Source organism: Ruditapes philippinarum, unplaced genomic scaffold (assembly GCF_026571515.1).
Source record: "Ruditapes philippinarum isolate M1 unplaced genomic scaffold, ASM2657151v2 ctg3522_1_1_1_1, whole genome shotgun sequence".
Classification (NCBI taxonomy): Eukaryota; Metazoa; Mollusca; class Bivalvia; order Venerida; family Veneridae; genus Ruditapes; species Ruditapes philippinarum.
In genome coordinates, this window is record NW_026855330.1 from 23,787 (window position 1) to 41,460 (window position 17,674).

The following is a 17,674-nucleotide window of genomic DNA, read 5'->3' on the forward strand; positions in this document are numbered from 1 at the left end:
TGTCTTATAACATACATTTAAACTTAGCTTTCAACAGTGGTGTCTTATAACAAACATTTAAACTTAGCTTTCAACAGTGGTGTCTTATAACATACATTTAAACCTGTCTTTCATCAGTGGTGTCGTATAACATACATTTAAACCTTGCTTTCATCATTGGTGTCTTATAACATACATTTAAACTAAGCTTTCATCAGTGGTGTCTTATAACATACATTTAAACCTAACTTTCACCAGTGGTGTCTTATAACATACATTTAAACTTAGCTTTCAACAGTGGTGTCTTATAACATACATTTAAACTTAGCTTTCATCAGTGGTGTCTTATAACATACATTTAAACCTAGCTTTCATCAGTGGTGTCTTATAACATACATTTAAACCTAGCTTTCATCAGTGGTGTCTTATAACATACATTTAAACCTAGCTTTCATCAGTAGTGTCTTATAACATACATTTAAACCTAGCTTTCATCAGTGGTGTCTTATATATACATTTAAACCTAGCTTTCATCAGTGGTGTCTTATAACATACATTTAAACCTAGCTTTCATCAGTGGTGTCTTATAACATACATTTAAACCTAGCTTTCATCAGTGGTGTCTTATAACATACATTTAAACCTAGCTTTCATCAGTGGTGTCTTATAACATACATTTAAACCTAGCTTTCATCAGTGGTGTCTTATAACATACATTTAAACCTAGCTTTCATCAGTGGTGTCTTATAACATACATTTAAACCTAGCTTTCATCAGTGGTGTCTTATATATACATTTAAACCTAGCTTTCAACAGTGGTGTCTTATAACATACATTTAAACCTAGCTTTCATCAGTGATGTCTTATAACATACATTTAAACCTTGCTTTCACCAGTGTAGAAGAGTACTAAGGGGCAGTTTTTTTGCTAACAGATGAGCTTTTGTATTTTAACCATGTATGATAGCTTACATGCTTAATTTCCATTAGTTATATTCTAGACATGCTCACCTCCATGTTTAACATAGGTTTGACTTTATTTCATGTGGTCGATATTCTTTTTATCTAGAACATCATTTTTTGTATCATTTTATTCTAGTATTTGTATATATCATGTGAAATTGCCAAAAATTGTTTCTGGTAGTAACTGGAGTTAGAGTTAGGAATGAGATATTATAATCAAACTTGGTATATAGCAAGCTTATATGAAGACCCTGGTTTGGATTACATTTGGACCCTGAGGGGTCAATGTCACTATTACTAAAATAGAAAAATGGTTTAAGGACAATTACTAGAGTTACAGATATTGTAATCAAACTTGGTAAATAGCAAGCTTATATAAAGACCTTGGTTGGGTTTGCTTCTGGACCCCCGGGGTCATGGTCACTGTTACTAAAAATAGAAAAAATGGTTTCTGGATGATAACATAAGTTAAGAACTCATGTATGTTATATTTCTTTACAGTCAATATACAAAGAGCCATCCTATATCATTCCCTTTCATTCCCATGTTGTCGCAATTTCATCCTGTTGTTGTTACATATTAGACATATTTCACAGTGTCTATTCTAGGATTCAAGAAATAGGGGGGATTTTTATCGAAAACTGAGAATTTATTACATTTGTTGATTTAGTTCCCTCTTTCTCTATGTAAAAATTTCCCACTGCCTTTGAAAATATAGGGGGGGAATTCTCAAAAATATGAGTGAATCCCCCTATCCCCCCTCCTAGAATAGACACTGATTTCATACCTTTAAAACACTCCTTGACTTCTGAGGACTGTTTTTCGTCATAAATATAGGAGTCTTAAAGTCGTTTTCTAAGACTTTCTTTGAAAAGGAAAATTGTCTCAATTTTTATCTTAGGATCGACTTAGGACATAGGCCTCTCTATGAAACACAGCTAACAGCTGGCACATCCTTGCCATCTTATCATGGTATTTTGTACTGTATGTTAGTCAGTCAGTGAATATTTTGAAACCCTCCCTAAAAATGATAAATGGTTTAAGCCAGATTGGAAGATGGATGGGTCCATTTAAGATATTTAGCATGGTCAGGATGTAATGAATTATGTTTAAATTATCTGAATTGTTACACAATTTGAGCCGCGTCATGACAAAACCAACATTGTGGGTTTGCAACCAGCATGGATCCAGACCAGCCTGCGCATCCGCGCAGTCTGATCAGGATCCATGCTGTTCGCTTACCAACTCTATTACAAGTAGAGAAACTGATAGCGAACAGCATGGATCCTGATCAGACTGCGCGGATGCGCAGGCTGGTCTGGATCCAGGCTGGTCGCAAACCCATTATGTTGGTTTTGTTGTGACACGGCTCATTTGTATTTTCTCTTTTACAGAATATAACAGAAATTGATCTGAACAACATAAGATGTCCAAAGAAATATATCAGGTAAAGAGATCTCTGTTATTATTATTTATTTGTTTAGTGAAGTTAAATTGTGCCTATAATTAATCAAATGCCTTATTCAGACCTTTTTTCACTTTGAAAATTTAAATTTTTTAGGCAATAAATTTTGGTGTTGATAAGATATTTTTAGATGTACTTTAAAAAAGTAATTGTAATAGTTTTAAAAAGGCATTGTATGTAATTTAAAAAGTCAGTTGTAAGATGATGGGAATGTCATGCGTTAAGTATTGATAATATTATATATCTGGTGTCATATGAGCCATGTAGTCTACAGCTTAAAGTTGTTCACGAACATTCAGATGAGCATTCAAATTTTCAAAATTAACTATCCATGCTAGACTTTGAATGAATAAAAAGTATAATCATGACACCCTATCTCTGCTCGAGCTGTTCTAATGGAGTGAAGATTATTTCTGCATATTTCTGAAATATGTTGATATGTTTTTTTAGTTATTTTATTTGGATAGTAAGTGCTTGAGTATATATAAAATCACTTAATCTTAAATACATTTTCAGTTATTAAACAGGTTTTCAATTTTCATTTAATTAGAAATGAGTATTAAAGTGGAGTTGTGTTCAAGCACCACTTTGTAATGTATGATTTAAAACATGTCCAACTTGTACATAATAGTGTTAATTGAATGAGGAAAATGTGTGTGATATTTAATGACATTTTAAAGATAAATCTTTAAAAGTGTGGGATAAGTTTTATTATCCTGTTGAATGATGTCATTTATTTCCCCCATTGTATCTCTCTATTTAAAGGATACAGGATATGTTATGAAATTAGAAGCAGTTAGGAAATAATATTATACGTGACGGTAGTTTCATGATTCAGGCTTCTATTATGGTTTATCTCTTGACTTTCGACATTAAAACCCCTCTATATCAACAAGTTCGCTGTTTATTGAATCATATATTACATGTTGTATATTTTATCTTTTTTCTTAAAGGGAGACTCAAGCAAAATTTTCATTTCTTCGCTTTGAATTTTTCATTCATTATTCTGTAAATGTCCTCAAAATTAATGCACTAGGGAGTCGCAGGAACAAAACTTTTCTCAGTATAAAGAATAAAATGGTGGTTTGCTAAGTTGACCCACGTGACGGTCAGGTTAGAGCGTTAAGATTTCACAATAATTGACACAGTGAACTCTCAAAACATTTAACAACATGTCAAATAAATGATTTACACTTGTTTCAATCATACAATATCCACCATAGTATGGTATTGTAACATCTGGGGTTTGTTCAAGTGACATGACTTGTTTTAAAAGTACTTGGTGATTCTGATGGCGTCTATATTTCATTCAACATATATATATAGGTATATTTACGCTTCAAACCCAAAATGTATAGAATTTATACAGAAATTCAAGGTGGGACTCTAAAAAATGTCATTTTAGAACATAATTATATAAGATCATTATTTTGATATTTTTGTCATTAATTTGCCTGAATATCCCTTTAACACTTTGTCACATCCACTACCACCAACATCTAGTGAATTGGGAGAATTGTGTCACAATTTGTGTAAATTAGGTGGCTAAATAAAAAATAGACAAAGAACTGTTCATTTCATATATTGTCTTGGTGGACATGTCTGGGTAGGAAAGTCAACATGTTGGGGTTTTTTTTATATCTCAAAAGAGATGATGAAATAAAAGCAATTAGTTAAGTATTGTTATTTCAAGGTTAAGGGAAAAAAAGAACCAAATAATATTTAGAAACACATTCTTTTACTGGACATATCTTTATAATTATGCTACAAAGCATGCTTTATGATGTGCCTACTAAATTATAAATGTGTTATTACCCCGTGGTTTATGATGTGCCTTCTAGTTTATAATAATTTCTCACTGGTATATGATTGCCCGATAATGAATGATTACCTACTCAGGTTAATGATTACCGACTGGTTTAGGATTGCCTATCAGTTTATGATTGTCTTCTGGTTTAAGATTGCTTTCTGGTTTATGATTGCCAATCGGTTTATGATTGCCTATCAGTTTATGATTGCCTTCTGGTATTGCCTTCTGGTATTGCCTTCTGGTATTGCCTTCTGGTTTATGATTGCCGTCTGGTATTGCCTTCTGGTTTATGATTGCCTATCAGTTTATGATTGCCTATTGGTTTATGATTGCCTATTGGTTTATGATTGCTAACTGGTTTATAATTGCTAACTGGTTTATAATTGCCACTAGTTTGGTTTATAATTCTTACTGTTTTATAACTAACTACTAGATGATAATTTCTTCCTTATTTATATAAATGCCAAGTGCTTCATGACTTAACAATTGCACTTTACAAGCAATATTTTTGTTTTCCTTCATGATGTAGTCGGAATGATATTGTAAAGATTATCTTTGTGGCATACCAGAAGCCTGTGTGTTGTGACACACAACAAATTGTTAAATTTGTTTGTATTTAAAAAAAGATTAAAAACAAATACATACATTGTATATGTTTGTTCTTTAGAAAAACAAACAAGACAATTACACTTAATTAACAGAATGTCTGTGGTTTTACTAAACTTCCCATTTATGCAAGCAGGATCTGGCATCTTCCTCACAGTAGCAGTAAAACTAGGAAAGTCACCTTATCGGCATGAATGTCACTATAAATTCTAAATGAAGAACATCTAAATAGAGGATAAACATGTTGATTGTATATCAGGAAGGAATCTACTTAACATCTATGCATGCACACATATACTAACTGTAATAATACATTCCATGAAAAACCTTGTGTCACATACTGCAAGTTATTCTTGATTTATTAAACTTATAGATATCAGACGGTCCATTTGTTGTTTCAGCTCAGTCAGTCAGAAGTAACAGAAAGGAAAAGGCCCCAATTGAAACTGAATTTGTCATATTTATACCTTGTATATTTTCTGTACATATCGGTTATTTAATATACATTAAAGAAGTAAAGAAAATGTAGAGATCGGAGATATGTTGTCCAAAATTATAGAACTAAATTAACAATTTGAATAAGTATTTCCCAGGAATTTAAACAGTATATGCTTCTTAATTCATGTTGTTGGGTTTGTTTTTTTTCCAGAGAAATATTAAACCAAGTTGATAGGGTATCAAGGCCAGGAGTACCAGCAAGGTTTGTATACAATATATTATTTTTATATCCTTGAAAAATAGAAATATACAGTCATACCTTGTTTTAATAAGGATCACTCTTGCAAAATGAACTGGAGTGGTCTGTATATGGCTGCATGCAGATAGTCTGTAAAAGTAAGTTATTTCAAATTATCTTGTTCGAATGGGAAATGGACTATTTTTGCTGTCGTTTTGAAGGATCATTCCAAATTTATTCTAAATTTTCTGACCATTATATCATCTTGATACTGACTGATATGAAATCTTTTGAATATTAATACCATAATATTTTTCTTTACATATGCAATAGAATTTGACAATTGACTTATCATATGTTTACTTTGCTAAACTTCATAATTTTATTTTTAAATATTGAATAACTTCAAAAATGGCTACCACTGCATATTATAAAAATCAGGAACTATTCTGTTGGACTGCAACCAGTACTGAATTTTTGTTTTTACAAAGCGTCATCTTATGTCTAAAAAAATCCTCCATCAGTGAAACTAAAAAGTTGCTCTATGACATTTACATTATTGTTTATTTTTTAAACTATACAGTACATAGTCAAAATATATTGACATGCCAAAGCTAGATTCAGAGATATTTTTGTTCTGGGTCAGAATCTAGAGGCGAGATATTACTCAGACACAAGAAAGCACAATATCTCGTCGCGCAGTACAGTTATTTGGACTATACAGTACATTGCTATACCAGTTATTGCAGCCAGGGTTCTAATTAGGGCTAGAATAATTACCAAGTTGATGCTATTTTAGAGGGTACTTAAAAAGCAGTATTTTTGACAAGATTAATTGACCTGGCATATCTTAATAATGCTGTTATGTTTATTTAAAAATTAATTAGTTTGTTAATAACCTTTTGACCCTGTTGTCACCAACTGAATCAAAGTAACCCATGCCATAAGTGCAGACCAATATATGCCAGCACATTCTTACCAACTGTTCCACTGTTCACAATTCAGTCAGTTAATTTTGAAATTTTCTGTAAAAAATATAAATATTGTTATGTCCATATCGTAAGATGGACTTAAGTCCAGGTTGTAAGATGGACAAGAAGATTTAAGATATGAGCCATGTCATGACAAAACCAACATAATGGGTTTGCGACCAGCATGGATTCAGACCAGCCTGCGCATCTGAGCAGTCTGATCAGGATCCATGCTGTTTGCTATCAGTTTCTCTTCTTGTAATAGAGTTGGTAAGTGTACAGCATGGATCCTGATCAGACTGCGCGGATGCGCAGGCTGGTCTGGATCCATACTGGTCGCAAATGCACTATGTTGGGTTTTAGTGTGGAAACAAAAAAAAAAAAAAAAAAAAAAAAAAAAAAAAAAAAAAAAAAAAAAAAAAAAAAAAAAAAAAAAAAAAAAAAAAAAAAAAAAAAAAAAAAAAAAAAAAAAAAAAAAAAAAAAAAAAAAAAAAAAAAAAAAAAAAAAAAAAAAAAAAAAAAAAAAAAAAAAAAAAAAAAAAAAAAAAAAAAAAAAAAAAACGCGGCTCATTTAAGATATTTAGTATGGAAAGAGTTATCACGTTTTCTTGTAGCTACAAGTAGCCTGTCTGACTATAAATAACTAATCATATGAATATGTAGACTAGAAGGAAATTGATAATATCTGAACACTTATGTTCATTTTATGTTAAAAATTCCCCATAATGCACTTATTAAATTACATTTAATTTCTGTGTTTACATTTTAAGTGCATACCATCATGTAGATCACTGCATCAAGGGAAATAACTGTTACTAAATATATATTTTATTTATTGCAATAATTATCTCCCTTTGTTCACTTTATTTACTTTCATATATTCATTAGACGCAGCTTGCAATGGGGAAAATTTTAGACTTGATTTTGTGTATTTTTTATTGTTTTAACAAAATCACACTGTTTTTCAAATTTTCTAATAAAAATAACTTTTCTGATGTACAACATGTCACAGAGCTTTAAGGGATTAGAATAAACGTTTAACTGAAGTGATAGTGCCATGTTTGAATATCATATTCTTTTTATCATTATCTAATTTTATCTACATAATAATTAAAGGGGAGATCACTGCAGAACAGTTCGTCCTCAAAATCATTTGAACATTATGCAATTCGCAGTGTTCAAAATTAGCAGTAGTCCTATAGCCCCTGATGACTCAATTTCTCCTCGGGCTACCAACTTTTCACAGTAACAAGCCCCGCCAGGCTACTGTATTTTCAGAGGCAATATAAGCAACTGTTTTGAACAAATGAATTGTGCTAGTGAAATGTCTTTTGGGCTAGTGAATATTTCACTCTGGTACTCCGAATGCCTAGTGGATTCAAATCCTAATTTCTTACACTGCAATTCGTGCCAATATTTAAATGTACATATTCTCGGCACATAATGTCTGGACTTTATTTTAAGTATATCAATCATTTTAATTTTACTTGTTATCCAATTTATTTTGCTTCAACCAGACGTTAAAATTTTTGTCGCAGCACTCTGACAAACATTTAAGAATTTCAGACATGGCATTACTTTGTGAATTTATGCATTAAGTTCCACTTTTTCTAAAAAATATACATCTTAATTATTAAACAACAAGCACATACCAAGAGCATGGAGAAAAAATTGATTTGTGCTTCGGATATTCAACTGTAATAGAGAACGATTTTCATTGCTGATTGACTGTTCACATCATTTTGCGGCGTCTTTGAGGTGCAGCATCAACATTTAACTTGTTAAAATCTTTAAGTACGACTGGATAACTTTTAATGTATTTAAGCATAAGTGGATCAAGGGAAATAACAGTAACTGAATATATTTTCTTTATTACAATGATTGTCTCCCATTGTTCACTGTAATAGATTACTTGTACTGTTTTAAATCTAGATTGATCATATGGACTATAGGTGTTAGAATGCTACTGAAGAATTGTAAGATTGTATTGTATAAAAGCATTTCCTTACAGGCCAGGTTTCTTTCACTGGTATTTAATACAATCACTAAATTAAAAAAATTTGTGATTAGAAATTGATACTATGTTAAGTGATTTCGGACAATGAGATATCTGACCTAAATAAACTTACAACATACACTATCAATAATTTTAAGTGACTCGAACAGCATTGATGTGCAGGCTGGCCGAGAACTTAAAACTGCATGCCTCCATATGAGAAAAATCAAACTTGAGAACTGAGCTAGCCAGTGTTCAGACCACATTGATCTACATCTTCAATGGCAATTACCAAGGCTAATTGTGTTTGGTTCCAGCATAACATATTGAATTAACAATGACAAATTCTAACTTTAAAATAGGTTTAGTTCAACATTACAAAATATCAGTTATGTAAGATAAGTGTGAGTTAATTGTTGTATTTTACACAAGTCCTTGATATATTCTTATTGCCTTGCATAAAAATATTTTGAATTATTCCCCTCCCATGTCCCATGATTTATGGTGATATTGGCTTGTGCCATGATTTATGGGGGGTTGTTTTCAAATGCTCTTCCCCAGAACCCTTGGCAGCTGTCTTAAATCATTGAATCCGTTTTGTGTGCTTTGTGACAATAATTCATGAAGATAATCTTATCAAGGATATAGCCAGTCTAATACTACATTTATATAGCACATTGTTAAACCTTAAATTCACATTGAATTAAGATCAAAGGAGGGACTTCATCTTAGGAATAGTGTGAGTTAAAATTTGCAGTTTTCAAAAATTAATATAAATTAAGATATGGAACTCTTGAGTGCTTAAATAAAATTTTAAACAAGATATTGTTTTAAGGCTTTTTAGCTCGACTATTCGATAAGAATAAGAAGAGCTATTGTAGTCACCCGAGCGTCGGCATCCATGTCAGCGTTGGCGTAACCACTTATGTTAAAGTTTTTGTAATACCTCAAATATTTTCAAAGTCCATTGACATATGGCTTTGAAACTTTGCACACTTGTTCACCAACATGACCCTAAGCTGTAGACAGGAGCAGGTAACTGTATCAAGCATTTTGACAGAATTATGTCCCTTTTTTGACTTAGAATTTATATTTAAGTTTGCATACCACCTCAGATATTTTCATATTCCATTGACATCTGGCTTTGAAACAAGTTGAAATTTTATACTCTTCTTTGAGAGCATAATAGGACTCTCTTCAAGGCCTATAACTGTAACATGGTTTTAAAGAAAAAATTTGCCCTTATGTTAACTTTTTTAATTTTACATTATCAAGGCTTTTTTACTGTCAAGCACTAAGAATAGTAGAGCGTTGCTGTCTTACCGACTGCTCTAATATTTAAAATACATTATGATCAATAATTTTAGGAATTAATAAATTTCCAAATTCTATGTAGTATTTTACTTGCTAAATATGTTTTAATGTATTTTTTTTATTACTTTAAACTCTACTCTGTGACTAAAAGATTTTATTGGAAACTCTGCAAAATATGGGTTTTCCCATCTAATCAAAGGTTCAATTCTAAGCTTCACTGTGCACAGCCATTTACAATAATCAAGACTTATCATCACTTATAATCTATATATTACTGTAAAAGTTTAGTGAATACCCAAAACTAGTAGGTTAAAATTTTATACTTGATTCAGCGTTGTTGTGTGTTCCTCTCGTACTATTTATTGTTGTTATATACATGTACTGTAAAAGTTTGTTTGTACTACAGTGTGAGATGGATGGAAATCCATATTTGCCGTGTTCTGTTGTATCTGTATGGTATAAAGTCTAATCTTGCATATTTTGATACATTTTACGTAATTTGAATAAATTTTTTACACATGTATAGTGCCTACACATAATGCAGGCTAAATGTTTTGTTTCAGTTGACAATGTTAATCAAAATAAGTCTAAAATTTTCTCATATTATATCATATTTTCTCTGCTCTTATTTAGGAAGCACGCTTTAAAGAATTGTTGAATGACTATTCACTGGGATTTTATCTGTTTTAATATAAGGTTTAAATTGAATCAAAGATTCAATCAGCAAGAATTACAATGAAATCATTATAAATCAACATTACTAAGTTTAAAGTATACCTGTTTAAGGTAAAATCCAACAACTTTATAATCAGATTGACCATCTTTAAACCTTAAACAACTCCAGGTGACTTTGTAATTAGATTGTCCACCTTTAAACCGAAATATAAACAAGAATTAATGTCATGAGAACAGAATCTTTGTTCAAATGGAAGGCTCGAGGCTGTCAGAATAGTGATAGTTAAAAGACGGAAAATAAATGCCTGGTCAAGGTTCAAGTGATAAACTGACATTGTCCTGTGGCCTTGACCTTTATTGTCCCATTGTTGTTTATAGTTGAATTATTTCGAGACATTTTTGATAAATTTGTGAACAAGAGATGGATCTGCGGGACAATTCATAAATGTATCTTTGAAACTGTGGACTTTAAAGACTAACATAATTATATATTATTTGGTGGATTTAAAAAAAAGATTAAAATTTCGATATAACATAATAATGTATTTCTTCATTTCTTTCTTATAATAAATGCATGTTTAATCTCAATGATAAATAACACAATGATATCACACAGGACAGAAAAGAGACAATTTTTAATAAAAAAAAACAACACTTAAACGGAATTAGATTACTATTTAAATGGCTTGATTAATAGTAATGATCAGGCTGAGCCTCATTATAAAAATTTTGAATTTCATCATCATTTACACATGTATTTCGGAAATTGCTTTAAAATCTAAATGATGGCAAATTAAAAACCATTTTAGAAGATTAATGATCATCATAGTTATCAATGGTTTAAACAAGTATATGTTATTTGGTTGTTTTTATTTAATGGGTTATTTTAATTGGCTACTTGATTTTAAAAAAGGGCTTGGACTAGTGTCTGGGAAAAAAGGCGTAACTTTGACTCTTGACTGTTATGTAAGCAGGATGTGGTTACATGTTTTATTTAAGTGGTTTTATTTAAGTGAAAATGAAAGTAGACATACAGCGTTCAATCAGGCGGCTATAACAAATTAAACGCATATATGATGACATATATAAACATGTGTGTGAAATAGTATAGTTTCATTAAGTGTATTGTTTAAATAAAGGTTTAAATAAAGAATAAAAAGATTGCTTTGAAGATTCAAAACAATGGGATGATGAATATCCGATAATACGTTGAGTTATAGACAAACATAATGCATGATAAACCCGTTAACTAACCATGTGATTTAAGTCTGCAGTTTAAGATAAACGATTTCTACGTACATGTATTAAATACTAGTTAAGATATAATATGTGAGTTAAATGTATGTATTATATGTATTGGAGTTATCATTTTTATAAAGTACGGATTTTAACGGGTGCCAGGAGCAATGAGCGTATCCAAATTCTTTTCCACAGTGAAAATGGCCTTTGGAAGGTAACTTTGAAATTTGTTTGTATCATAATGTTAACTGGATAAAATAGCATTATTTTATTGTTTGTGAAAATGAATGAATGAAATGAGAAGGAAACGCTCTCGGATCCATTCCTGGAATCGACCAGTACTATAAGCCATGAATTTAAAGTTTCTCGGCCATGCTATTGTTTGATTCAGTCTGATTATGAAATACTATGAAAAATAAAGCTGATTTACTGGTAACACCTGTCATACCTTTTAGAATACTTTTTGTGCCCCCCACTTTAGTGGCGGGCATTTAGATTTACCCTTGTCTGTCTGTCCGTCCTTCCGTCTGTCCATCCGTTCTTTTTGTGTCGCACGTAACTCCTAAAGTATTTGACCTAGAGTCATGAAACTTTACACGAATGTTGATCAGCATGTGTAGTTGTGCACCTGGGTATTTTCATCTGGATATTATAAGTATTTTTAGAGTTATTGCCCTGAACTTAGTAAAATTTTGCAATTTTCAACTTGTGTCGCATGTAACTCAAAAAGTATTTGACCTAGAGTCATGAAACTTTACAGGAATGTTGATCAGCATGTGTAGTTGGGCATTTGGGTATTTTCTTCTGGATATTTTTTGTATTTTTAGAGTTTTTGCCCTTGACTTAGTAAAATTTGACCTAGAGTCATAAGATTGACAGAACAGTGGCACGGTGGGGGCACCCGTGTCCTATGGACACATTTCTAGTTTGTTGGGGTTTTTTTCTTCAAAAATTCAAGATTTTTCAAGATTAATATGTGAGGCATGATGATGTTATTTTAAGAATTGTGAAGTAAAAAACATTATAAGTTACAAAGATAAATGATTATCATATAGTTACAGAGACATATACCATTATTCAAAAATGCTACTTTATACTAGGCCATATTTTCAAGAACACACATTCCTGCACGTCTCTGAGAACCAACTGTTATACATTGTACAATCATGCAATCACTACTTATGTCATGCATATCAATTAATGCAAATGATTTTTTTTCTTTAGAACAATGTTCATTTTTGCAAGTAAAATTTTATTTTTTGGGACCATGTTCATAATATAGAGCCTTTTTCTGTGGTATAATAAAGACATAGGAAATTCTTTATTAATTTACAGCTTGGGACTGGGATAGCTTATAATATTGTGTGAACTAGACAGTAGTGCATTATACAGGCCACATGATAGTATTTATATGCGCACATGATAGGTTTGACATTATAAGCCAAGTGATGTGTATCACATGCACACACATTAGTATTACATGGCCAAGAAATAGGTATAAAATATAAAGCATAGCGTGTGGCAGGGTTATGGCTTTCATGTGTATCCTTAAAGGTATTTTGTGGCCACATAATACTGTTAAATGTGCACATACTACCAGTTGCATGTGTGGCTACATAATACTATCATTTGTGCACATACTAAACATTGCACATGTGGCCACATTATACTACCCCATGCACACATACTAGCTACTGTTTGTGCAAGTGATATTTTTTAAAAGGCCACATAATAGCATTTGCATGTGCACATAGTGAATAAAAGATTTCTTATTTTCCCTTTATGCTACTGTAGCCAATTGTAAATTATTTGTGAGTTGATTTGTTGTTATTTGAAAAGGTATGTAAAATTGACAATATAGGCAAAAATCTAGCCAGTAAGAAAGTACACAGTGTAAAATAGCAACTGCCATATTGATATGTATCATTAAATCAATGCAGACTGTATCAAATTTGCTAAAAGCAACAGCTGTAGATTAGAAGATGCATATTAATGAACAATTATACCTTACCAACCTGAATTCGTATAATGGACTTGTCCTACTTCAAATTTTGGACCATTCTTATGTGAGTTTTAGGGGTTTTATTGTCAAAATCTAAAGAAATGTACTGAATTTGAGTAAGCATGCTTCAAACATGTTATAAATATTGCAGACACTTGGAAGGCCAAGTCTAATAATTCTGAATTGCATTTTGACAAAGTTATTTCCCTTTTTTATGTTGATAATGTTCTAAAATAAACTAGAAACTTGCAACTAAATAATGCAGGTTTCTGAATTTTTAATGCATTACTGTTGACAAAAAAACTCTAAATAAAATGTTTTTATGCCCGCGGGCATATAGTGATTGAACCGTCTGTCTGTCCGTACGAGGTTAACCTAGAACGGCAAGTTGGATTTTTCTTAAGTTCTACCTGTACCAATGGCTTTAAAGTTTACACACTTACTAATCAATACAAAGTACATGATCTGGGCAAGTTACATAATTCTGGCTTTCATTTTTACCAAATTATTGCCCTTTTCAGCACTTAGAAAATGAATAATGGTTAACCTAAAACGGCAAGTAGGAAATATCTTAAGTTCTATCTATACTAATGGCTTTATAATTTCCACACTTACTTATCAATACAAAGTACATGATATTGCCAAGTTATATAACTGTGTCATCCATATTTCCCAGTTATTTCCCTTTTTTCACTTTGAAAATAGGGCCTTGTCTGGTTAACCTTATAATTTAGGCAAGTTGGATTTATCTTAAATTTCTCCCAATCGCTTAATTTCTTTAATGATATCTTTCATATTTAGTAGGTGGGTACCTTTGATGGTCCTCTAATTTTTTGTGGAGTAAGCGGTCTCTAGGTTCAAGGTCAAGGTCACTGGTTTAACCCTTTCCCCCATGAGCATATTGTGAAAAATGGCCATTTTCACTGAAAAGCCTCCTGTTACAAGTTCAAACTGCTATAAAACTATGAAAAATGCTTCAATACTAATCAAACTTGGCACAAATGTTGACTGGACCATTGCCTTTGTAACGACATGCTCAGTCTTAAATTTCCTGTTACCATGGCAACGAGGGGACATCTCAAAATTGCCAAAAATCACTTTTTTGCCTCGATTTTTTCCATCAAAATTTATTTCAAAGTGCTGCAACTTCTCAAGGGATTGAGATAGAGTCAAAGGCTTTTCAGCGTTGGTTACACGTTACCTTATGATCGACCTGGGGTCATTTTAAGCCTCTCACAAGTCCAAAATTTTCTTGGCGATGAGGGGGACTCTGCCCCCCTTCAAACCCCCCAAACAGAAGGGGGCACATCCCCCTTCTGGCAACCCCCTGATGTAATATTTGGATGGGGGACGGCGCCGAAAAAATGGTCACTTTTTTTAACAACATTTCTTAAACAAAAGACAGTGTTTGGGGCCTAAATAGGGCATTTTTTCACTGTTTGAGGCCTCAAAAAGGGGGGGGGGGCAAAAAGCCGTCGAAACACGCTTATATAAGGGAAAAGGTTAAAAAATAAACATTTTTGCTCATACAGCCTTTATATTTTAGTTGATGTCTTAGTTTAATACAAACATGCCAAGGGAGGTCCTCCTTCTTTGGGTGTAGTAAGGGGTCATTTGGGTCAAGGTCAATGTTACCAATGTCAAGGTCACCAATGTTAAAAATAGATTTTTACATTTTTACAGGTGTATTGACCTTATTCTATAGACAGATGTTATTTATAATTGATAGAAACATAAACTTTGATGGAGTTAGTGGTCAGTTGGGTCAAGGTCACCAGTGCTAAAAACAGATTTTTACACATTTTCTCATACAGCCTTTATTAAGTGACAGATATATTTTATATTTGGTAGGAAGATAACTTACATGGTATTCATCCTTTTTATTGGGAAAGGGATCAGTGGGTCAAGGTCACTTGTGCTAAAAATAGATTTTTATACTTTTGCCCATACAGCTTTTATTTATTGACAGATGTATTTCATATTTGGTAGGAAGATAACTTGCATAGTATTCTTCCTTTGGATGGAGTAAGGGGTCAGTTGGGTCAAGGTCACCAGTGCTAAAAATAGATTTTTACACTTTTGCCCATACAGCCTTTATTTATAGACAGATGTATTTCATATTTGGTAGGAAGATAACTTACATGATATTCTTCTTTTGGATAGAGTTAGGGGTCAGTTTGGTTAAGGTCACCAGTGCTAAAAATAGATTTTTACACTTTTGCCCATACAGCCTTTATGTAATGACAGATATATTTCATATTTGGTAGGATAAAGTTGAATATTTTTCAACTTCACAAGTCAGAACAATGACTTGGCAACTTATATTTTTCACAATTACAAAATGCCATGACTTTGTCAAGCTATATAACTTGTGTTTACAATTTTTTGGCAATTTGTCTTTCCATAACTGAGTGAATGGGTAAAAATTTTTTGAAATATTGCTACTGACAAGAATCTGAGCCGTGGGCATTTGTGTTTAACAAACACGTTCTTGTTTTAAAGGTAAAACGCAAAGTATATTGAAAGTATAAGGCGTTTACCGTCAGTTTAGTATTTACGACACTAAATATCTTTACATGGACTTGTTGGTCTTTCAGTTTGAACAAAACCATTCATTATTTTTATGGAAAATTTTAAAAAATGTACTGACTGATATGTGAACAATGTGGACCTTGAGATGTTGGTCTGCATGGTGGTAATTGGGTAGAATCTGATGACGCCAGCAGGCTTAAAGTTCAAGACTTTACTGCTGGGTTAATCAGTTTTAAAAAGTTTGATTGAAATCCAGTGAATTAATAGAAAGTCCAAGTTCAAGGCATTGTGGATGTTTATTGCATAAGTTATAAATGTTAGGACATTGTTTTCATCATTAATATCCTTAATGAAAGTGACTTATCTAATGACACATATTTATATCACAGGCAATGCAAACTGCATACAGTTGAAACATTTTCTTGCATATCAGACTGGTGTTTCCACTAAGTTATACATCTACCACTCTACCAGTGCAGGAAATTTAATCTTCATCTGGCATGGGGGGTGGGGGGGGGGGGATGGGCTGACCAGTCACGTGCTATACAATGACATCATTTAGTACATTTTATGATTGAACTGCCTTTCTCCTAATTTAAGAATAAAACTATGTGCCTAAGATGATACAATTTTGACGTTTTGATAGGCTATTGTAAGAAAATAGTTATGGTTGAAATGACTTTAACTTCCATGAATGAATATTTTCTTGAGATGAGCAGTTTTAGATAGAATGTGGCAGAATTGTATCATAATGCAAAAAAAAGGATCTGAGATAAGTTTTGTAGTTTAGATTGGAATATCCGTCTCTCAGGTTCCTGTCCATGGACTGCAACTGTCTTTCAACGGGATATTCCGATCCTTTAGGTTTAAACATAATTATTTATGCTTGAACAATATTTACACAATACATTTTGGGATTTGGGCAGAAAGCTATGACAGCTTATCAATATTCTCTCATATTGTACTATTGACCCAATAACTTTAAATTTTTAGCTCACCTGAGCACAAAGTGCTCAAGGTGAGCTTTTGTGATGGTCCATCGTCCGTCAGTGCGTCCTTCGTCAACTTTTTATACAAACCATTCTTCTCAGAAACCACTGGGCCGAATGTGATGAAATTTTCCTGGGATGATCTGAGCATGAAGCTCTACTAAAATTGTTCAAATGGTTAAAAGTCATACAATCAAACTTAATTGGAAGGAAATCATAGAAACAAATAACTGAGGTCTTTGAGTCTGATTGTTTTTATTAAGCTGCCAACACATTCCAGAAGTAAAGCCTAATGATTTAGGACCAGTGCTTTGTTTATTGAAATGTTTTGCAATACAAAGAAGTAAAACCAAGGTTCCATATAATTGTAAGGTTCTTAAGTCATAGCAGGTCTTGTGCTTTGGAAAAGGAACATGAATCAAAATGATGAAGTAAATGGGAGGGGGTGACTTTTTTTA

General features: G+C 32.3%; 1 protein-coding gene across 1 annotated transcript in view; it reads left to right on the forward strand.

Moving 5' to 3' along the window:
• LOC132742970 (uncharacterized) overlaps positions 1 to 17,674 on the forward strand; it is a gene marked incomplete at its 3' end in the record, with an annotated part of 58,059 nt that overhangs the window by 1,988 nt on the left and 38,397 nt on the right. Inside the window, 2 exon segments of the mRNA XM_060731473.1 lie at positions 2,336 to 2,388; positions 5,472 to 5,522. Of these exon segments, the coding sequence (XP_060587456.1) occupies positions 2,336 to 2,388; positions 5,472 to 5,522 (104 nt within the window).